The 22969-nt window shown below is 49.1% G+C and overlaps 2 protein-coding genes across 2 annotated transcripts; one reads left to right on the plus strand and one right to left on the minus strand.

The window, feature by feature from the left end:
- Positions 1-500: 500 nt before the first annotated feature.
- LOC307076143 (receptor for retinol uptake stra6-like) lies at positions 501-6966 on the plus strand (the record flags this gene model as incomplete). Its single annotated transcript, XM_079737027.1, has 17 exons — positions 501-601; positions 1017-1083; positions 1574-1659; positions 1744-1883; positions 2250-2416; positions 2562-2669; positions 3045-3112; positions 3263-3342; positions 3443-3504; positions 3738-3900; positions 3994-4069; positions 4433-4566; positions 4859-4976; positions 5070-5171; positions 5348-5511; positions 6153-6290; positions 6698-6966. The coding sequence occupies 17 exons, from the start codon at positions 501-503 to the stop codon at positions 6964-6966; spliced, it is 2043 nt and encodes a 680-aa protein (XP_079593153.1).
- A 728-nt stretch (positions 6967-7694) lies between these two features.
- LOC307075579 (immunoglobulin superfamily containing leucine-rich repeat protein 2-like) lies at positions 7695-11282 on the minus strand. The gene is made up of 3 exons (XM_079736215.1): positions 11152-11282; positions 7887-10678; positions 7695-7799 (listed from the first exon to the last, which is right to left on the minus strand). Exon 2 carries the CDS (start codon positions 10676-10678, stop codon positions 8573-8575), a length of 2106 nt encoding a protein of 701 aa, XP_079592341.1. The 5' UTR covers positions 11152-11282; the 3' UTR covers positions 7695-7799; positions 7887-8572.
- Positions 11283-22969: the final 11687 nt, after the last annotated feature.

A 22969-nucleotide genomic window follows, 5' to 3' on the forward strand; every position in this document is an offset into this window, starting at 1 on the left:
CAGACAATGTTCAATCCTCTGTCATGTAGCTATACAGTACAATCAAATGATATAGACATTTTATTGTCACTCTCCATTGATTTACTTCACCTCGAGCACCAACTGTTGTGCATGTGCTGAATAATCTGCGGTGTTAAGACTCTCACCCTGAATGGAATGTGTTGGAGTGTTAGGGCTAAGCTCTCTTTCTCCCTTTCTCTCTCTCTCTCTCTCTCTCTTTCTCTCTCCCTCTCTCTCTTATTCTCCCGCTCTCTCTCCCCCTCTCTCCTACTCTCTCTCTCCCCCCCCCCCCCTCTCTCTCTCTCTCTCGCTCTCTCAGCCACATCAAACCATCACTATAGCAGTGAGAAAGGTCACCACTAACACCAGCTATCGGTAGGTACCTCAGTGCCTCTCCTGTTGTTGTTTTTAAATTTGGGCTCCACTCATAAATAATAATTACCAGCGACTGAAAAGCTTCGGAGACAGGTGAACTTCTGGTTTACCTGGCAAGAGCAGCCATGAATCAAAGCAAAGTGGATCCCGAGCCCTTTGAGTACACGTATTACGACTATTCGGATTGGTACTCAAACAACCAGGAGCCAACCAAGCCACCAATCAAGTAAGTATGAGGAATGCTGATTTTGGTACTATTACTGTATTTTTCAGAGATTACATTCCTGCGAAAACCATGAGGTAAAGCAGTTCATATAAGTTCACATAGTTTGCTTTGACAAATGCACTTATTGTAAGTCACTTTTGATCAAAGTCTCTGCTTAATGCCCTAAATGTAAATGTTGCTATAAAGTATCCATCTTAAGAATCAAATCATCCTTAAAAAAAAAACAACTCATATCATATAGAACCAAATTCACAGAATCCCATTTGTTGTCTGTTAACGCACATTCATGCACTTCACATCAAAAACATTTAATTCATTTCATGTTTTCTCATTGATGATTCCTGGTAGTCTGGTCTTTGCGATAGTGTTTTACTTTTATTATGAAGATGTATTGATGTGATTTCCATATTTACAGAGTAATACAGCCATGTGACCCCACAGCCGACGACAGAATCTTCCATGTCTGTGTCCTGTCAATATCTGTAAGAATGCACCACCCTCCATGAGAAACCATACGCTTACGATTACATAGTTCGGTTAGGTTTTTTACCATACTCAAAGCCCTTAAGTACCTTAGCCTGACATCACTGCAACCAAACAGCACATGACTACTCTTTATTTTCTGGCATTCCCATTTGGTAAGTACATGAATCTGAACAACTTTCCTTCACTGTTCACATTTCACTCCTTCCTCAGCTTCCAAAGCCTCAGGCACAATTTGAATGCGAGGATGCTAAGCGTTGTGATCCTTACATTTCGTTTTTGACCAAGCATTAGAAAGATTCCTCTTCATAACATCAAGATGACCTGGAATATAAATAAGCAAATGGCCTGGTTCGGTATATCAAATGTTGTATTCTATGGCAGTCCTTGCTGGATGAATGTATCTTGCCTGAACTCATCCAGCAACGGGACACTAGTTGGCACGTGGGTTGCTCAGAATGACAACAAATGTGTCTGCTCTTCTCCTAGCTCGTTATGATGTTGGTCCTGGCCGTTCTGAACAGGAAACACAAGCTGTGTGGGGGGTTCGCTCGCGGTTCTTCGGGCATCTTCAGGTAAGCGGTGGGGATCTCGCTTCGGGTCTCAGTGAGTCCTAAACCACCGTCTGTAAGAGATCACCTGTGATCCCCCCCCCACAGTGCGGTGAACTTCCTGGACCAGACCCAGAGCAAAGGTCCCGCCATGGCCGTCTTTGGGGTGGTGTTCAGCAGACTGGCGGTGTTGGTTCTCTCCCCGAACCCCCTCCCGTTCCTCAAAGACACTCCAGCAGAAATGAAAGGTGTGAACCATTCGGGGACGGGGTTTGGATGGTTTCCAAACAGTAGTATACAAAAAATAATAATATTGTTGTCAGTTGTGATAACTTCATGGAGAAGGAAACATACCCTCCATCTTTGATTGTTCCCAGGGGTGGCATGTGGCTCAGGAGGGAGGGTTGGCTGGTAACAGGAAGGTTGCTAGTTCGATCCCCGGCTCCTCCTAGCGTTGAGTGTCGAGGTGTCTTTGAGCGAGACACCTTACCCTGACTGCTCCCAACGAGCTGGCTGTCGCCCTGCACGGTTGACACCGCCGTCGGTGTGTGAGTGTGTGCATGAACCGGTGAATGTTAGGCAGTATTGTAAAGAACTCCATTTGCCATTCCCAGAGTACATGAAGATCCTGGCAGTGTTCTACTACCCTCTCCTGTACTACCCCCTGCTGGTGTGCTGCACCCTGCAGCACAGAGCCGGCTACGCCTTCGGGAGCCTGCTGGCCCTCAGCCACTTTGGGGTTCTGTTCTGGCAGAAGGTGGACTGCCCCGAGACCACAGAGGTGGGTCACTGTGGAGAAGTATTGCTCAAGGCTCACTTGCTCAGTTCACCAAGACTCTGTACAGCCTCCCCCCTGGTTGTGGGGAGAGGCTGTTTTTGAGATTTTGTATCCGTTGTGTTTGTATCCGTTGTTGTCCTCCCCACAGATCTACGCGTATTATGCCCTACTGGCCAGCCTGCCTCAGCTCGCCTGCCTGGCCTATCTCTGTGTCCAGTTCCCCCTGCTGTTCTTAAAAGGCCCCAAAACAGATGAGGTGGGACACTAAAGCTGCTCGTTTCTCTTGAGTCAACATTTAAATGTTGCATACATGTGCATTATGACCATGTCATTTTTCATCTTTTTCAAATTTTTGGTTAGACACGATATTACAAACGATCACAAGGATCACAGTCAAACATAATTAGATATGGTAACATGAACAATACATCATCAGACATTTAATCTCTCTATCTCTCTCTCTTGCTCTAGAGAAAGAGAGAGAATCAGAGAGAGTCACTCATGTATTTTGTCATGAGCGACAAAGGGATTAAATGAGATGTCACCGTTGATTGTAAAATCTGCATAATTGATAGCCTCAAGGCAGACATGGTTTAATATCCTTTATTTATTCTGTATATTTCACTGATAGGACCTTGACAGCAAATACTACCAAGACTACGTCAAGGCTCTTCTGAAGAAAAAGCCCTCAATCTCCAGGTAAAACAAAATGGTAATCGATGTCTGGTGTGACTAAGTCGTTCAAATGTATTTTTGTTGCAGGAACTTGTTAATCATTCAAAGGGATAACCATTTTAGAATAATGGTTCATACGAGCAACATAAATTATTATCTTTCCTGTTCATGTAGTTCTATAAACATAGACAAACCAAAGCTGTCGGAACGATTACTGGAAGCAGTCAAGGGTTACATCTATACACCAGACAAAGGTGTGTCCTTCAAGAATCGTCCTTTCTAATATATTTGGACCTAATCAAATCATTCTACAGTATTTCTCAACATGTGAACATCCTCTTCTGTTTGTTTCAGTGTTCCGTTTCCCACTCAAGATGTCCATTTCAGCCTTTGTTGCTTTAGTGGCAATGTATCATGTGAGTGCTAATGAATTGACAACTATTTGTTCCAGCCAACTTGTACTTGTCTATCGCTCTGAACCAGATCTATATGTTTTACCGCAGTTTTAAATCAAATATATATGCACTCCGTCTGAACCAAGCTATGTGCATATAAGATCACATGAAGACTGCAACGTCTTAAATGTGTGAAGAAACGTAGTTCATTCTCGACCCAGAAATGTAAACCCAGTGTGTGTTTCATGGTTGAGGTGGCGCTGTTACTGGTGGTTCTGGTCATTCCCGTGCTCCACATCGTCCGTGCTGGTATCGACCAGGACATCGCCTTCCTGCTGATGGGCTTCGACATCATCCTGTCCGAGGATAAGGCAGAGGTGGTCAAAATCGTGACCTACTACACCTGGCTGCTGGAGGGTGGGTAAAGCTGGGGAGAAAGACGCTGTCCTCAACATGATACACCGTGAGAAACAAATAATCTGTACCTTTCTCTGCGTTGGTTTCTGGCAGTGTGCTACCTGTGTGCCATGACCCTCGCTTGTATGGTCAGTCTGGCGATGCTGATGAGGTCTATGGTCCTAAACAGGTGCGTGACAACTCATGCCTTGCTCAATATTCTACCAATTTGATTGCCGGGACTCCTAGGCTTTTTTTTGGTAAATGGATACAGCGCTTTTCTAACCAGTGTCCAGCGCTGTATCACCTAACATTCACCCATTCTCACCGACGGCGGTGTCAACCATATTGTTACCACATCCAGTTTGTCGAGAGCAGTCAGGCTGAGGCGTCTCGCTCAAGGACACCTCGACACTCAGCTAGGAGGAGCCGGGGATCAAACTAGCAACCTTCTGGTTACTAGCCAACCCGCTCTACCTCCTGAGACGCATGCCACACTTGCCAATGTTTGTGTTGGACTGACACTGTATAAATGCGGGCTCTCTGTTTACAGGGAAAACCTCAGAGGCTTATACCGGGGAGACGTCTACAGCGTTTATAGCTGCCAGAAGACAATCCGTCCATCCAAGCCTGGGGTTGTGTGCTGGATGGGCCTGACAGGATACCACGCTGCAATCGTCAGCATCGGTGAGGGTTAACAAGAACAGATATCAGACCCAACCTACCCTCCACAACCTACACTCAAATGATCCATGGGTCTTTAATAATAATAATAATAAATAATAATTATAGCGTCCCCTATGGGCCAAACGGTCCCCGACGTTTTGGACACATGCTCTTCCTGTATAGTGTACATTGTGGACAAATTTGAAAACTTTTTACCATTCCACCGCAGTGATATGGGCGGTCGAAAATCAAAATTAAAATAAGAAGAATCCCTGGAACAATGATTATTTGCTCGTGGGTTCTGTGTGGGCAGGGATGGTGATCCAGACGCTGGTGTTCTTCATCTGTTTCCTGTTCCTGGTGTTCCTCATCATCGTCCCCATCTTTTACGGCCGGAACCTTATCCTGTTCCAGATCTCTGCTAAAGCGTGGTGGGTCTGCACAGGATGAGACTTCACTGTTTCTACTTTCTTCCATGAATCAGTGTTGACCACGTTTAAAACTGCCGTGTGCTTCTTTTCCAGGCCTGCCTGGGTCACACTAGTTGTGGTGACAGCAATCCAACATGTAGCTGCTCACTTTGCCTTCATCAAGAAGGACGGAGGCACCACCGATTTGAACAACAGGTATTTTCTAGAAAAGAAAGAGAAAATGAGATTTAAGATTAAGTGTTTGAGGGCGATGCCTTCATTGCTCACACAAGCATGCTTTGCTGTTCTGAAAGTGAAATATAATAAACCAGACAATAACAAGCCTTTTCTAACAATCATAAAAACAAACCTGTGTGTTCTGCGGTCTCCAGAGGCAGTCTGTTCCTGCTCACCTACATGCTGTACCTGCTCAACACCGTGGTGGGGCTGGTGGTGGGGATATGGAGGCTGTTGATCACCTCCCTGTACAACATCCTCCACCTGGGACGCATGGACATCAGCCTGCTCCACCGCAGCGCAGAGTCCTACGACCCAGGTGTGTGTTTGAGCCATGAGCCACCAAAGGAGGGATTTCACCAAATGAACACACAGCGACATAAAATGCAATCATTTATTGAAAACAATAAATCATCACTGATCATTTCTCCAAGCACTAAAGTTTAATAAAATAGTTGCCAGGCAACACAAGCGAGCATACTTCCAGATTGGCGTCTCTTTAATAAGAACAATTAATTGGTTACAGGTGTGTGTATTTTACAACAGCAGGAGCCAATCAGAATCAAGACCTTGAACTATCAGTTTAATAAGATGTATTATGTATTGTGTCAAGTTTCACGAGCAGGCCACACACAGACAGTAACTTCAAAACCGCTGCTGAAATGATACTAAAATACTGTGCACTATTGTCCTCCTGGTGTTAGCATACAATCTAAGCAAACAACTTAAATTTACAAGCAGACGTACATACATGCATGTTTAAGCGTCATGTGTGTATTCAAATGCATTTCCACTGGGTTGGATGGTAGACTGATCAATCCAGCACACATCTAGGTGGACACGCCCACTAGTGATGTTATAAGGGGCAGACTTTCAAAACGGCTTGTAAGGCTAATCACACCCGGTGGCATGACATGGGACCTTTAACTCTTTTTAAACGTAAACGTTCCCCCCCCTCAGCGTACCGCTACTACGCCCACTTCCTGAAGGTGGAGGTGAACCAGTCCCATCCGGTGCTCAAGGCCTTCTGCGGACTGCTGCTGGACATCCAGATCCTGAAGGGGGGGGCGGCGAAGAAGATCCGCGACGCAGAGGAAGGTAGGCATCGGAGACACACACGCATCTTAAGTAGAGTATATCACCCTTACCGCACACACACCAACCGCACACAGTGTCATCCATGAAGCTTGTTGTTCCATGCTGCACGAATGATATGCATCTTTAATGATAATAATAGTGACACGGTCAGGGTGTCTGACTCCGAGCCAAAATGTTCCGGGTTCGATACCCAATGTCAACAGCTGACCTGCAGTTATTGTTGAGCAAGATGTTTAACCCCTAAATCACGTAATGCGTCTCACTGTAATGAATGTGTTTCCTAAATGGCTCAAATGAATTGATAAAATAATGAAATGACATTTAGGTGTAAAACCAACTTAGACACACACACATTTCCCTCCTCCCCACCCTTGACCTCTGCTTCTCCGCGGGGGGGGGTCCCCCAGGGATCCAGAGGGTGCAGCCGAACCGGCTGGCCCCAGCGGCCCAGCGGAAGAGGTTGTGCGTACGCTGGCAGCTCCTGTACACGCTGGTCAACAACGCCTCCCTGCTGGGCTCCAGGAAGCACTTCCAGGTGCAGGCGTCGTCCGCCGAGGCTGGCCTGAACGGGGGCCTGCTGCGGGGCTCCGTCAGATCAGGCGGCACCCGGGAGGCTAGCCCTGAGCCGGGGGCCTCAGAGGCAGCAGAGGTTGGGGTAGAGGCCCCAGCGAGCTAAAGATGCTACGACGCAACCAGGTCAGAGCAGGAGGGAAACGGGACAGGCCCGCCGCGGGGTGACCGAGATTTAGCAGAAGTAGAACAGCAGCGAGACTCAAGTGAGGATGTGTGTGACGTTCTTACTGATTTACTATGCTGTGTTCGCGATTGATACAACCCTTATATGTATGACAATCATTCAAGATGCCAGATGGACTAATACATGCAGAAATCAATAAACACAAGGGGTTGTGAGGTTTTCCTTGTTACATATTTATATGTTTTGAGATTATCTTAATAAAACCATAGCATGTTTGTTATCTGGATTTATGTTCATTAAATATTATCTAATAAAAACAATGATACATACATATATATAAATATACATATATTTATGTATAATATGTGTGTGTGTGTGTGTTTTTACACTAGTTTAGACAAAATGGGGGAGGGGGATGAATCAGATTGAAAATTGATTGCCTACCCACTTTTAATTGGCTAAAACTTTATTAACTCAGGCACATATGGGTAACGAGTCTGAATCGGCATATCTCTGATAACAAATATAGTGGATCATCAGTGTATGAAACTCATAATGTTACGATGAGGTAACAGGCAGACCCAAACGCAGCAAACAAACACTCAGAAAGAGTTTATTGCCGACAGTGGTTCAAGCAGAGACAGCTAAGGGTCAGGGGAACGGGGGGGTGGACGGACAGGTCGGGGTTCTTCTGGGTGGGGGTGAACCAACGGCCCATCCGGAGATGGAGAAGGGGAATCAGGCTCGAGAACCAGGCTGGGGCAACAAGGCAACAAGGCAATGGAGGCAGGCAGGGTGGTAAGGCTGGTTATCTGGATGACAGGAGGGAGAAACGGTCAGCACAAGGATTAAACCACAGGGAAACCACAGGCGGCATTGATACTGTTAATAATTGTTACCGCTGTTAGTGATGGTGGGATCTGACGCACTGAGGAGGAATGCCGGGTCTCCTCAGGTCTCAGTGCTCCTCAGATCTACTGTAGAGGTGGTTAGATGTTTTGGTCCAGGTGGGCCTGCCAGTAGCTCAGGAACAGGTGTTGGAGGTTAGTGGGGGAGATACAAGGAAGACTGACATAGAAAGGCTCCAACACCTTTGGAATGTGATCTCATTGTTTACACAAAAACACAGGACGTTGATATTGCTAGTATTAGCCGACTGGCATACAGCTTCTACAGGGATACTCTGTTGGCAAAACTAGGCGGGAGATTTGCTTTGGGTTAAGATATATGCTTTGGGTTAGTAGATATACTGTCCAACTAATGTTAGTAATGTGTACATTTCTGAATACATTTCGATATGCTGATTATAACACATTTTCAGTTGTTGTATGCTTAGCTGAATTTAAATTCGGTCTCCCCAACTCTAGGAGAAAACAACTATCCTCACCTAACATAAGCAGTTATTACAGGAACGGAAGCATCCAACCACACTGTGTATTAAATACTGCTGGATTCTGATAACGATATAAAGAGCTAATACGTCCGGCATTGCCTCTGCAACCGGCTAACAGAGCATATTAGAGATTTCCCTCAGGAAGTATATGAACCACTATGGGCACCGCGACACATACACCACAGCGGCCAATCAGAGAGAGGGATATCTGTAGTCGCTCGTGATGTTGACGGCCTCGGCTCCCAGGGGCAGCCGGTCGCTGTACTCAGAGCTGGCCTCGCAGTCACCGGTATGAGCCCTGGACATGGAGAAGGACTCTGTGACCTGGCTCCCCTCGTCATCCCCCTCCTCCTCCCCCCTCTCCTGCCGTCCCCGCCGTCCTCCCAGCTTCCCCATCTCCTCCTCCAGCTCGCTGCCGTTGATTTTCCTGCGGGACTCTGAAGGGTAGGGGGCGTGCAGGTGGAAATGTCCCCCCAGGTTCGTCTCCACCTGGTACTGGTCCCGGGCCTTCAGGATCAGCTTGTAGGTCTTCCCGCGGTACTTGAGCACCAGGTGGTAGCAGGTGGCGGCCAGCAGGGGCACTGTGGACACCGTCAGCAGCACCATGCAGACGGACACGATGATCAGCAGGTTGGCGGTCTGCCTCCGGGTGGAGAACACCACCTGCACGTCGCAGTCCCGCCCCGTGTAGGTGAAGCACAGGGAGTAGTTGGTGGCCGGGCGGAGGTTGGCGAACACGTAGGTGTTGACGCCCGCCTCGATCCCGGACCACTGCATGGCCGGGTTCTCCGGGTCGGCGGAGAGGCACAGGTACAGCCCCTCCTCCCCGGTGCTGCTCCTCGCTCTGGCCACCAGGAGGGGGTTGAGTCGCACCCTGGCCTCGGTCTCGGAGACGCTCAGGGCGATGACGCCGAAGTCAAAGGTGTACTCCTTGACGTCCTCCAGGCTGCCGTTGAAGCCGTGGTTGGAGATGTACCTCGTCTTGGACGTCAGGCCGCACTTGCTGTCTTGGGCGGAGGTCCTCGGGGTCTCCTTGTTGGCCCCGGGGTTCAGGCCGGGTGGAGGAGGTGCAGGCGGCGGTGACGGAGGCGCGGGTGTGTCGTTGGGAGTGTCTGGTCCCTCCCAAGCTGGAGGAGGAGGAGAGGGAGCAGAGGAGACAGAGGTCACGGTCACGACTTGGTGGGTCTTGGTGGAGACGTAGGTTCGGGTCCCTTTCTTAGTGGGCGTGGGTTTCGGTAAAGTCCTGACCTCTATGGCCACGGTGTCCTCGGCTGTGCCGAACGCGTTAGTGGCCGAACAGCTGTAGTTTCCGCTGTCTTTTGCGCTGATGTGGAATATCACCAGGGTTCCGTTACTGAAGACCTTGAACGGTTTGTCTGCAAACGAGGAGTCCTCTGTGGATTCTGCTGAGTTGTCGTCCCCGGAGGTCACAAGGATCGTTTCCCTTTGGCGCTTGCTTTGTATCCGCCACACGACCACAGGCTCTGGGTTTCCTCTCAGCTCACAGGTTAAGATCAGCGAGGTGCCCTCGTAGAGATCAGTATGATCGTTACTTGGTTCAGCGGTCACGATAACGTCGGGGCCCGTGCACTTAGATCGAGGCATTTGTACCAGCAGCACTCCTTTCAGTTGTTGTGGATTGCCACAAACAATGAGACTCTGCTCGGGCACCGAGACGGTGTGGGTCAGGATCCAGTCTCGGAGCCAGTCGACGGAACAGTCACACGTGAAGGGGTTGTTGTAGAGCTGCAGGTGGGATATGGACGTCAAGCCGTCGAACGTCCCTTGGGCCACGGTGATGAACTGGTTGTTGTTGAGACGGAGGGACTCCAGGTCGTTGAGGTTGCCGAAGGCGTCCCTGGGCAGTGTGACCAACCGGTTGTGGTTCATCTTCAGCATCTGCAGGGCTGTGAGCTTCCGGAGGTCCTCCCACGGGAAATCCACCAGTTGGTTGTGGCTAACGTCAAAGTTGTGCAGGTGGATCAAGGGAGCCAGGCTGCCCGCTTCGATGGAAACAATCGTGTTCTGAGCGATCCACAGCGACGTCACTGCGGTCACACGGTCGAAGCTACCCACCGCGATGACGCCGAGTCGGTTGTTGGAGAGGTTCAGGATGGTGACGTTGGGAGGCAGATCGATTGGGGTCCTGGTGAGGTCTTTGAAGGTGCACTGGGCCAGGTGGTGTTTGTCTTTGTCGGAGCAGATACAGAGCAGCGGGCAGCCGGGTCCAGACCCGATCACAGCCACGGTCCACAGGGCAAAAAAGAATAGGACGCTGGAGACAACCATTTTCAGCATCTGTGAAACAAACGTTACAGCGTAAGTGGATTTTAGACCCACCAGGTATGTCTAGGTGTCGACATGATGTTGATGCTGATATCATTTGATATCAAGCAGCCTTGTTTAATTAGTATAATAAATAAATGGATAGACTATTTCTTTCAATTTAAAAAATATATATCTTTGGGAAATGTTGATAAAACATTGCACGGTGCTCCTTGCTTGCTTGACGTGTGCTGTTAAGAATAAGTGACCTAACCCATTAACACAGCAGACGCTTCTCGGGCCGGAAATGAGCGGCAGGCGCTGCTGCGTAGTTTGAAAACAACAGGACGCAGGATGCGAACATGATGCGCAGCATGGCTCAGGCTGCAGTAGTGCAACGTCATTATTGGAGAGCAGACATCCATGGAACTCAATTATACACGCCTTTTTCCGTAAAGCGAATTAGAATTAGAAAATATCTATTATAATATCGTAAGATGGGATACCTTTGAAGTCCTTGCAGGAGGTCGCGATGAAAGCAAATCTTGAATTGAGAAGCTATTTATAAGGCGGCAATAAATAAGATATACATGACTCAAAAACAAAAACGAAATGCCTTTTTTAGCCTCGTATTCAACCAAAAGGTAATGCCGCGTCTCAACGTTGTCTCCTCATTCTCCCGAGCCCAGGGGGGCTCCGGTCACTGTGATGGAAGGAGCGTCTCAAGTTTGAAAGTGACTCTGCTGTGTACGTGATCCTGCATGGATAAAATATGCGCTGCCTGCTCCCCTTGCTCAAGGGCTTCTCTTGGGTTTCGACCCGCCGACGACCAAGGCACAGCATGCCAGGGCACAGAGACTTCACTCCTTCCCATCAGACAGACAGTAGCGTTGACGTTTTTGAATATTTAAAGCGGTACGTTCATCCTAACTGCAATTATGGTTCGATATGCAATTCAATATATCAGATCTGGATGGATCACCTTATTCTCTGTCGGGAAAATCATTTGTTAAGCTCATTGCCCTGATGGTGAACGTGAAATCTGTCTTAACTCAAAGTTCTTTGAAGATACATAGTTTGATGATACGGCTGTTATTGCCTGTCATAACAATGACATCAGTGGAGCCTTTCTCACTTCAGCACTGCAAACTATTTTTACCACCACTATTCTACCACTAGGGGGCATGATAGTCACAGCAGGGGATTTCACACACACACACACACACACACACACACACACACACACACACACACACACACACACACACGCACACACACACACGTTTTGGCCAATGTTTAGACATGCGCAGAAGCCTCCAACTTTCTTCCCCATAGAAACAATAGGGTGAATTCAGTCCACAAATTATTTCATAATTTAATGTTGAAGGTAAACCATTTATGGCAAAGTAGAAACCACGCATTCTTTTTTTCCTGTAAGTATTGTGTCGTTATACTTTGCTTACATGTCCTGAAAAAAATGAGATATGTAGGCCTATTTAAAATGGACACATCAGTATACCTATCACTATTCTGACGTAATGAGCAAATACTTGAATGCCTCTCAATGAGGGTTGAAATCGTCCTATTCCACCCATTGTTTTTAATACAGGCTACTTGAAACCAACCACCAATAAACCATGTTCTCACAATACTGTGGTAGAACTTAATGTTCAATGTTGAAAATCGGACAAAACAATAATATTGAATTAATGTTCATGAATGGCTCAATATCAATGTTGAATCAACGTTGATGTTTTTTGACCTCAGAGCTCAGAATCAACATGGAATCGATATGGCTTTTTCAATACTGACAAAAAATCAATGGTTGTAATAACAATGTTTTAATGTTAAATCAATGCTGTATAGCTGTAGGCCAAAAGGGAAGCATCCATTATCTACATTGTATACATTTGTACATGAGTTTGAGTCTAAAACAATGAGTTTAAAACATCAAAGCTCCCACATACCTATATCTGTTTCTTGAGCTAAGGTGAAAGCTGTTTAGATTTAAGGATACTTCCTCATTCATCCAATCAGCTACTGTGCAACTAAATTGAGGCTGACATTAACAATTAAGACCTAAATATACAATAAAGATGATAAAAATCACATATCATAAATAAAATGAAATTCAATTGATATGTATTCATATGTTTATATCTGCTGTCAGGGGGACTCTGCACAACAATAAGTAGACTATATGCCTAATAGGCCTACATCGTTTTCAAACGTGCTGGTTTTCATGTTATTGTAAATTCTTTACGAGTTATTTCGTTTTTTAATTGCTTTATTTCAACTTTCAATCGATTCATTCATGAATCAAGAAAACAACTACTGGCAGCATATTTTTGAGACCTTCTGCAATTATAATGAACGGCCGGCAGATGGCGACATAGCGCCTTCTAACAGATGTTCTTCGTTCCCGCCCCCTTCACTCAGAGGCCCAGTGAGCTACGATTCACCTGTCAACTCGTTTAATTGGCATGCAGCGCGAGTCTCATTGATGCCATAACAAAAGACAAGGTGGATTAAAATGGAAGCCGTTTCGATTTAACATTGACATCATCCATCAAATCCTAGTAAATGCAGCATGAGTAATGCACAGCGGTCTGTGATCTCTACGAAATGTCATTATTTGATTACAGACGAAAGAGAATGAGGAGTAGAAAAGAGCAAAAGTGTTACAATTCACCAATAACAAAAGGGTTGATGTGGCCATGACGCAATGTCTATCAAGCTGATCACATGACCATATCCATCGAGGCCCCTAGAAGAGGCTGAGGGCCCTATCCACAACCAAACCACTGACGTTTGTATAAAACCACATGATGCTAGCACATCATACAACCAAATGACCCTATACAAAATAAAATACATTTCCGAAAAACGGTCCATCCATAAAAAAAAACGGTTTGTTTTTAGCAACGCTAGCCGTTGCCATATAGTAGCTAGTTTCAGTTCGCTTGCCAATCAAATCATGTCGGCCATTTTGTTCCCAGCAGCAGCAGCCGGTTTGAGCAGGGGCCCATCAGTGGGCGGGGCGTTGTGCGTCCCCTGTGGAGTTCTATCAGCATAGTTTATGCCACCGACTCCACTTCTGACAGGTGTGGGGGGGGGGGGGGTTTGCTGAAAGCCCTTTTTACCGGCATAATCATACCCAGCCTCTGACGACCGTACACAGTGTGTATAGTACAGCCGCTTCCAGCTCTGGTAATGTACACACACACGGGCATGCGCACACATCCATGGGTTTAAACACACACACACACACACACACACACACACACACAGACACATGTTTTAAACACACACAGACACATATGCTTTGAACACACACACGTATACAGACAAATACACACACACACTGACACGCAATCGTCTTAAACACACACAAACATGTTTTGATCAGTGACACATATACACACACACACATTTGTCTTAAGCACACACACACACACTCCATGTGTGTGCACTCCACACTCCACACTTTTAAACACGCACAAGTTTTTAACCCACACACAAGTTTTAAACCCACACACACGCATACACACACAAGACACGCCATCAAAAAGGAAAGCCCTGTTCATGGTTGAGTGCGGCGGAATGGAAATAGTGAAGAGTCTGCATTATGCAAATCTCGTCATGGCTGCCGTGGGCCCAGCAGCCCCGGTAAATGGGAGGGTGTTTTACCATGATGTCAGAGGGTGTTAAAGCGCGGCGGACGGCCGTGGTTAATGCCTCTTTGATGTGGCCCGTCCTCCCTCCCAGCCCGGTCCGCTCGGAGCTCCCTCCAACACACGGCACGCACTTAGGCCCGCTTACAAGACTCTCTCCGCCGATCAGACTGGGCTCAGCCCGGCGCAGGGAGCGAGAGAGAGAGACACTGGCAAACAGGGCTGGAGATTAGATGGTAAACAAGGAGCGAGAGAGAGGGAGAGAGAGGGAGAGAGAGAGAGAGAGAGTGAGAGAGAGAGGGAGAGAGAGAGAGGGAGAGGGAGAGGGAGAGAGGGAGAGAGAGAGAGAGAGAGAGGGAGAGAGAGAGAGAGAGAGAGAGAGAGAGGGAGAGAGAGAGAGGGAGAGAGAGAGAGAGAGAGAGAGTGGTTACCTAACTGTTCACCTGGCAAATCTTTTAATGTATTTGTATTTACCTAATTGTTGTCTGGGGTAAATGGATAGGGTGAGGATAAAGAGGCATTAATGCTGTCACAGTACGGGTCAGGCTGTCTCAGAAAAAAGGAGGAAGAAGTAATTTGCTACTTACACAATAACCGCACAAACCCAAACACACACCAGCACACACACAACACATACACAATCTCTCTCAACGGAAACACATAATCACAACACACACACACATACACAATCTCTCTCTCTCACACACACACACACACACACACACACACACACACACACACACACACACACACACACACAATCTCTCTCTTACTCCACGGATACACACAATCTCCAAAAAACACACGCAAACACACACACACACACACACCACAAATACACAATCTCTCACTCCACGGATACACACAATCTCACACACACAGACACACACCTAGGCTTTGCTCGTGGCCTTGGCTTTGTTCTTAAGCTCTTAGCCGTTTGTCTGCTGTTACACTGGCTCCATTTACTCCTGATTGCCTGTGACTGGTGCCCTTTGAACCCAATCCACCCAGGTGCTGCAGCAGGAACCATCAATACTGGCAGCAGGTTGTTTTTGCCTCTGGCCCAGTGGATAAATGATGCCCTTGGTAGAGTCACACACACACACACTCACGCGGACAAACACACACACTCCCACGCACGCTCACAGACAGAAACACAAACGCTCGAAAATGAACCAAACCAAAAGCACACAGGCACAAGAGATACAATGAAGCGGTTGAAGACGCAGATTTGGGATTTAAGATGAGTAAGCAAATGTGTGTGTGTGTGTGTTTAATATGTCATAATACGTGCACTTTAATAAGAGCTGAGCGCTCGCTAGCACACACACACACACACACACGCATCGACACACTCACACAAACACACACACACTCACACACACAGCCACACACACATATACAAACACACACACACACACACGCTTCCACCCACACACACACACTCACACACACACACACACACACACACACACACACACACACACCTTGAGCACAGCCAACACAGATATATCTCAGGTGATGGATCGCGGCTCTGTGGCAGAAGGCCTTGATTTTGGAACATCATCAAATACCGGCCCTTAGGGAGAGAGAAAGAAAGACAGCTTCTATATATTTATTTTATATATAAGTTCCCTCTATATTTTATAGACGCACCCCTTCCCCATCCCTCGCCCTCCCCTCTCTCGCTGTCTGAGGCCCCCGCTACAGAAACAGCAGCTTTAGTCGGGGGTCCCCTGTGCTTGGTGCCCGGGGGACAGCGTGTTCACCCCTCTGGCCCCCGGCCCCATCACAGCGGGGGTAATGTATTCGTCTCATCCTCCGAGGCCAGAGGGGTCAGCGCCTTATCTGGCCCCGCTGCTGTGGCGCTGTCAGCCCGCCGGCCGCAAGCCATGAGTTCTTGCGCTGGCCAGAGCACGCGGTAGCATGGCGGCGGCGGCGGCGTTAGCCGAGGAACATGGCCAGCAGAATCAGGCCAGGGAACGAAGGAAAAGGGCGAAAAAAAGGACAGAAGGAGAAGGGAGGCGGGAAGGAAGAAGATGGATTATTATGGAGGAAAGGGGGAGGAGGAGGAGGAGGAGGAGGAGGAGGAGTAGAACAAGGAGAGCCAGAGGAAGTAGGTTGAAGGAGATAATTGGAAGGTCGGAGTGGAGGAGGAACGGAGGTGGACGGAGGGAACCACGGGGAGAGTGAGAGGTGGAGAGAGTGAGAGGTGGAGAGAGTGAGAGGTGGAGGGAGTGAGAGGTGGAGGGAGTGAGAGGTGGAGAGAGTGAGAGGTGGAGGGAGTGAGAGGTGGAGAGTGAGAGGTGGAGGGAGTGAGAGGTGGAGAGAGTGAGAGGTGGAGAGAGTGAGAGGTGGAGAGAGTGAGAGGTGGAGAGAGTGAGAGGTGGAGGGAGTGAGAGGTGGAGGGAGTGAGAGGTGGAGAGTGAGAGGTGGAGAGAGTGAGAGGTGGAGAGTGAGAGGTGGAGGGAGCGAGAGGTGGAGAGTGAGAGGTGGAGAGAGTGAGAGGTGGAGAGAGTGAGAGGTGGAGGGAGTGAGAGGTGGAGAGTGAGAGGTGGAGGGAGTGAGAGGTGGAGAGTGAGAGGTGGAGAGTGAGAGGTGGAGGGAGTGAGAGGTGGAGGGAGTGAGAGGTGGAGAGAGTGAGAGGTGGAGGGAGTGAGAGGTGGAGGGAGTGAGAGGTGGAGGGAGTGAGAGGTGGAGGGAGTGAGAGGTGGAGGGAGTGAGAGGTGGAGAGAGTGAGAGGTGGAGGGAGTGAGAGGTGGAGAGTGAGAGGTGGAGAGAGTGAGAGGTGGAGAGTGAGAGGTGGAGAGAGTGAGAGGTGGAGAGAGTGAGAGGTGGAGGGAGTGAGAGGTGGAGAGTGAGAGGTGGAGAGAGTGAGAGGTGGAGGGAGTGAGAGGTGGAGAGTGAGAGGTGGAGGGAGTGAGAGGTGGAGGGAGTGAGAGGTGGAGAGAGTGAGAGGTGGAGAGAGTGAGAGGTGGAGAGTGAGAGGTGGAGGGAGTGAGAGGTGGAGAGAGTGAGAGGTGGAGGGAGTGAGAGGTGGAGAGTGAGAGGTGGAGGGAGTGAGAGGTGGAGGGAGTGAGAGGTGGAGGGAGTGAGAGGTGGAGAGAGTGAGAGGTGGAGGGAGTGAGAGGTGGAGAGTGAGAGGTGGAGAGAGTGAGAGGTGGAGAGTGAGAGGTGGAGAGAGTGAGAGGTGGAGAGAGTGAGAGGTGGAGAGTGAGAGGTGGAGGGAGTGAGAGGTGGAGGGAGTGAGAGGTGGAGGGAGTGAGAGGTGGAGAGTGAGAGGTGGAGAGTGAGAGGTGGAGAGAGTGAGAGGTGGAGAGAGTGAGAGGTGGAGGGAGTGAGAGGTGGAGAGAGTGAGAGGTGGAGAGAGTGAGAGGTGGAGAGTGAGAGGTGGAGGGAGTGAGAGGTGGAGAGAGTGAGAGGTGGAGAGAGTGAGAGGTGGAGAGAGTGAGAGGTGGAGAGTGAGAGGTGGAGAGTGAGAGGTGGAGGGAGTGAGAGGTGGAGGGAGTGAGAGGTGGAGGGAGTGAGAGGTGGAGGGAGTGAGAGGTGGAGAGTGAGAGGTGGAGGGAGTGAGAGGTGGAGAGAGCGAGAGGTGGAGAGTGAGAGGTGGAGGGAGTGAGAGGTGGAGGGAGTGAGAGGTGGAGGGAGTGAGAGGTGGAGAGTGAGAGGTGGAGGGAGTGAGAGGTGGAGAGAGTGAGAGGTGGAGAGAGTGAGAGGTGGAGAGAGTGAGACAAGGGGAAAAGACAGCTCACTCGTGTCGCTAATGCAACTGTGGGGAGTTAATGAATTAATGGTGGGGGGAGGTGCATAAAGGGGTAGGGGGGGGTAAGGAGAACCTGTATTACACGTATCAGCCTCCCCCCACACTCACCATTCAGCAGGAAGTGTCCGACAACAAAACAGCCGTCAGATGTGGAAGGCGAGGCACAGCGCCAGAGTCCAGTTAATTAACCACATCAGTTTCTTAATGTGATCCATTTTAATTAAACCAGAATTTAATCGGGTGCAGGGAAGGTGGGGTTGGTGGGGGGGGGGGGGGGGTATGGGGGAGAGAGAGGGGTGGGGGGGGTGGCGATGACAGGGAGATCACCAGGGTTAGGGGATATGCCTTGCTGCACAGGTTGCTAAAATGTGTTTGTGGTTGTTTTGTGTATTTGTGCACGTGTGTGTGTGTGTGTGTGTGTGTCTGTGTGTGTGTCACGTCCGCGTGGTAAATCGTTGACATGCCGACACGCCCGGCAGCAGCTACTGCTGCTGCCCCGGTTGCCGTGGCATCCGGATTTGCCGTCGTCTAATTAATATGGAGCGAGCGTTAACTCTGCTGGACTTGGGTGCCTCTCATTTCATGACTATTAATGATTTTAATGAACTGTACTAATAAGGCCGTTTTTTGCCACTGAGCTCTGCGGGAGCGTCCAACACGCTCGCTCACTCCCCCCCCACTGGGACAGGGGTGTGGTGGGAGAAGGCGGGGGGTGGGCTGGAGGGTTGGGGGAGGGGGATCCCTGGCCTTCACAGAGGAAATTAAAACAGCGCTCACAAAGCCATTAGCGCAACACCAGCCACACATTTCAGGCAAGGGTGGGCAGAGAGTGAATGCAAGGGGATCAACCTGGATGATAAAGAACACCTCCCTCGCTCTCTCTCGCTCCACCCAAACTGTTTTATGCTGCGGTTGTACACTATACTACACTGGGAGTGATTTATGCGGGCCGCATTCCAATGGATCGGACCTCTCCAGAGTTCCTCACCCTTAATACTTAGACACCTAAGAAGCGTCGCCGTGTCTGAGGAGTCAGCCCTCTGCTCCGCAGGCTTCCACGTTGATTACACATGTCTCAGAACGCACCTGTTACCTGTCTAGTGCAGTGGTGCTCAAATGGTGGTACGCGAACCACTAGGGGTACTTTGGAGTACTAAAATGGGTAGAAAAATTTAAGAAAGCTAGCATTGTTTTTTCAACCTGATTAACTTTCAATTGGTTGAAATTTGTGCATGAAGCACAGGCCAATGTTGCGCACTCAACTGTGAGCATTTGCAACCTTTTATTTTTCTGCTGAAAAAATATCTTCTTAGGGGTACACCACTCGAAAAGTTTGAGAACCACTGACTCAGACAACTCAGGAGCATGCTCTTGTCTGAAGAGTCTACCCTCCGTTCTGCAGGGTTCCTCGTTGATTAGTCTCAGGACACGCACCTGTTACTAGTCTGATGTTTCCCCTTCTCACTGAGTATCAGGACGATGGTATCGCTCCGAGCTGCTGGTTCCACCCCTCTGCTGGAGGCCTGCGGGGCAACAGGCAGCTGGAAGGGCAACAGGCAGCTGGAACTGTCCATCTTTAATCAAACTCGGATAAGAAATTCCGGAGAATACAACATTTCTGTTCTGTTTCTGTACTTCCAAATCCTCTTTTCTTGTCCATTATTATTCTAACCAAATATCATCTGCTTTTGAAGTAGATCAATGGGCAGAGGGCGACGCTATCGGCCAATCAAATCGAAGCGTTCCTCTTCCCTTGGCTTTCAGGGACTTCCCTTGACTGGTTATAAAACCGTCCTTGGTACAAGAGGAACTTTTCAAACTGTTCCACAATGAGCCGGCCTCTCCTCTTCTGCCCCAGCGCTGAACAACATCGCAGCTTTGAAATGAACGGCTGACATCTTTCTTTGTATGACAGGAAATATCGGTGGGCTGAGGACTCAACAAGCTACTCTTTCTAGCGGTGAATGACATAATTAATTACTTCACTGGGCATCCATCAAGGCTTTTGAAGTCTGATCTTTAGCACCAGAATGTATTCATGAGCTGAGCACTCGATTAACAATGCCGACGGGCTCCAAGGCCCTCAGCTACAACCGCAGTCTCAGGCCCTGGCCTTTTCAGCCAGCGCTCCTCTTAAATCCTCTCCACACCGCCCATCAGCATGCCTGTCCTGGGGTAATAGGTCGTATTACTTCTGTCTTGCATCTCCAAACAGATCGCTGAAGAGGACATTTGTCCGGCGATTCCACCAATCACAGAGGCAGGGATTTAACGAGATCGGAATGCAGCGCACACTCATCCTTGACAGCATCCTCCTCCTCCATCCCCCCCACCTGCTCCTCCCATACCTCCTCGTCTTCCAACACCAACTCCTCCAGCTACACCACCTCCTCCTCTTCCTCCTCCTCCTCCTCCTCCACCTACTCCACAACCTCCATCTTCCTTTCTTTCATGTTATCCCCCCCTCTCTCCTATTGGTCCCATCGTGGATGGCCTTGTGGTGAAATTTACAGCCGCGGTGCGACCATCTGTTACGCAGCCAAACGCACGTTGTTCAAGCTGCCCCTGCTCGTTCCGCCTGCTGCTTGCTGTTGTGCGTGTTTTGCCATCAGCATTCATGAAGGTATTTACATGCATTCTGCGGGTCAAGCCAACGGTGATGATGTCCCACGTTGTAAACGCTAAAAAGGGCGATGGGTTCACTCGCTCTAGTTCCGGTTTCCTCAAAGTGAAAGGAGCGGCGAATGGGCCAATAACAAACCGTTAGTTTTGACCACCCGACCGTCTCAACCCCATCCTTAACGACATACCTGTCAAACACTACCACCTCTGTTAAGGACACCCTGTGCGAGGCGGAACACCGTCGGTGAACATGTTCCTTCACGAAACAGCCCACTCTTTTAAGACGTTTTCATTGCAATCATACTCGAGGGCCTTGATTCACGATCATCCCTCCCTTGTGTGGCTATCATCTCCCCTCTTCTTCTCCCAACCACCGCGCTAAACTCTCCATGGGACTGGTTAGGCGTGATATTGGACTGCGTGATCCCCGTTTGAATGAGGACACCTCGCTGAGGTGTACGTGACGGCTCCTCTCTCTGTATGCAGGACAGGCCGACCCCCCTCCCTCCTGATGGCCTTTAGCTCAGGGTGGGGCTCGGGCTGGGTGTTGACGGGTGAGGGGGCTAATGCATTCAGGCTAGCAGCTACAGACACATCCATTAAAGTCGCTCTCTTTCTAATTTCGGTCCGAGACCGAAAAGAAGCGCACCCGGACTATGTCCTGCAGATTACAATGGATGGAGTGTGTGTGTGTGTGTGTGTGTGTGTGTGTGTGTGTGTGTGTGTGTGTGTGTGTGTGTGTGTGTGTGTGTGTGTGTGCATGCGAGAGAGAGAGAGAGTGTGCATGTGTTCATGTGTGTGTGTGTGTGCCTCTATCTTGGGGTTTGGGTGTAGTTGTGTGTGGGTGACTGTGTGTGCGTGTGTGTTTGTTGTGTGAGTGTGTTTGTGTCTTTTTGCCAGAGTGTATACGTGTGTGGGTATGTTTTATTTTGTGTGCGTGTGTTTTTGTGTGTGTGTCTTTGTGTGTGTGTGTGTTTGCATGTGTTTGCGTGTGTGTTTGCTAGAGTGTGTGTTTGTGGTTGCAGTGTTGCACCATGGGGCTGCCTGGTAATGTTGACTCTGGACTATGCAGCATGAATATTTCATACAGTCATTATCAGTTCCCTCACTGACTAACTCTCTTTTTGTCACCATTACAGGCTTATTGCCTTTTTTTTAATTAAGCAAGTTTCTTAATTAGCAGCACAGCAGGCAGCAGACCTGCAAGTCACAGTCGAAAGAGGTAATGAAATCCAGGCCTTAGTTTATGGAGTGAAATCAGATGAAGACACACTCACGACAGAGAGAGAGAGAGAGAGAGAGAGAGAGAGAGAGAGAGAGAGAGAGAGAGAGAGAGAGAGAGAGAGAGAGACAGAGAGAGAGAGACAGAGAAAGACAGCGAGAGGAGAAAGACAGCGAGAGGAGAGAGAGAGGGGGGGGGGGAGAAGGGGGATGGGGGTGAAAGAGAAAAATCTGTTAGGTGCTGATGGGTCGGAATGGTGGATGGAGACAAGGTAATGGTGGCTTGTGTGCGATTAGCTTGTGCAACACGCTGCCTCCGCTCCTGTGGCAAATTATGCACCTCTGTCGGATTTGCTGCAACCCTCTCTCCCTGCATTTGTCAGTGGTGACATTCTGCCTGGGTGTGACTTGGGAGATCTACTGTTGCTGCAGTCAGACGTGTCCCCACCAAACACATCTCTGCATCTCCCGAGGAGACATCCCTCTCACCCCCTCCATGTCTCTCCCTCTGTCTCTCTCGCTCACTCACTCACTCACAGGAACACACATACACACACACACACACACGGGCTCTGCTATGCTTTCTACTCTGCCTCTACCCTCTCTCTCTCTCCCTCGCTCCCTCTCTTCTCTCTCTGTCACATCTCTCTCTCCTCTATCTGTCTCTGCATCTGCCTCCCTCTCTCTCTCACCTCTCTCTCTCTTTCTCTCTCACTCTGTCTCTCTCTCCCTCTCTCCATCCCCCTCTCTTCTCTCTGTCTCTGTCTCCCCCCCATCTCTCTCTCTCTCTCTCTCTCTCTCTCTCTCCCTCCTCTCTCTCTCTCTACCTCTCTCTCTCTCTCTCTCTTCTCCCTCTCTCCCTCCCTCCCTCTCTCTCTGTCTCATCTCTCCCTCTCCCTCCCTCTGTCTCACTGTCTCTCTCCCTCATTGCTTTACAACACCGAGACGTGCCCTGAACAGCAAGAAGCCCCCAGCATCCCAAACAGAGAGGGGGGACGGGTCGGCAATCCATGTCGACGAGCTGCTTTGTGCACTTGCATCTTT

The sequence above is a fragment of the Pollachius pollachius genome (genome assembly GCF_949987615.1).
Source record: "Pollachius pollachius genome assembly, chromosome: 5".
Lineage (NCBI taxonomy): Eukaryota > Metazoa > Chordata > Actinopteri > Gadiformes > Gadidae > Pollachius > Pollachius pollachius.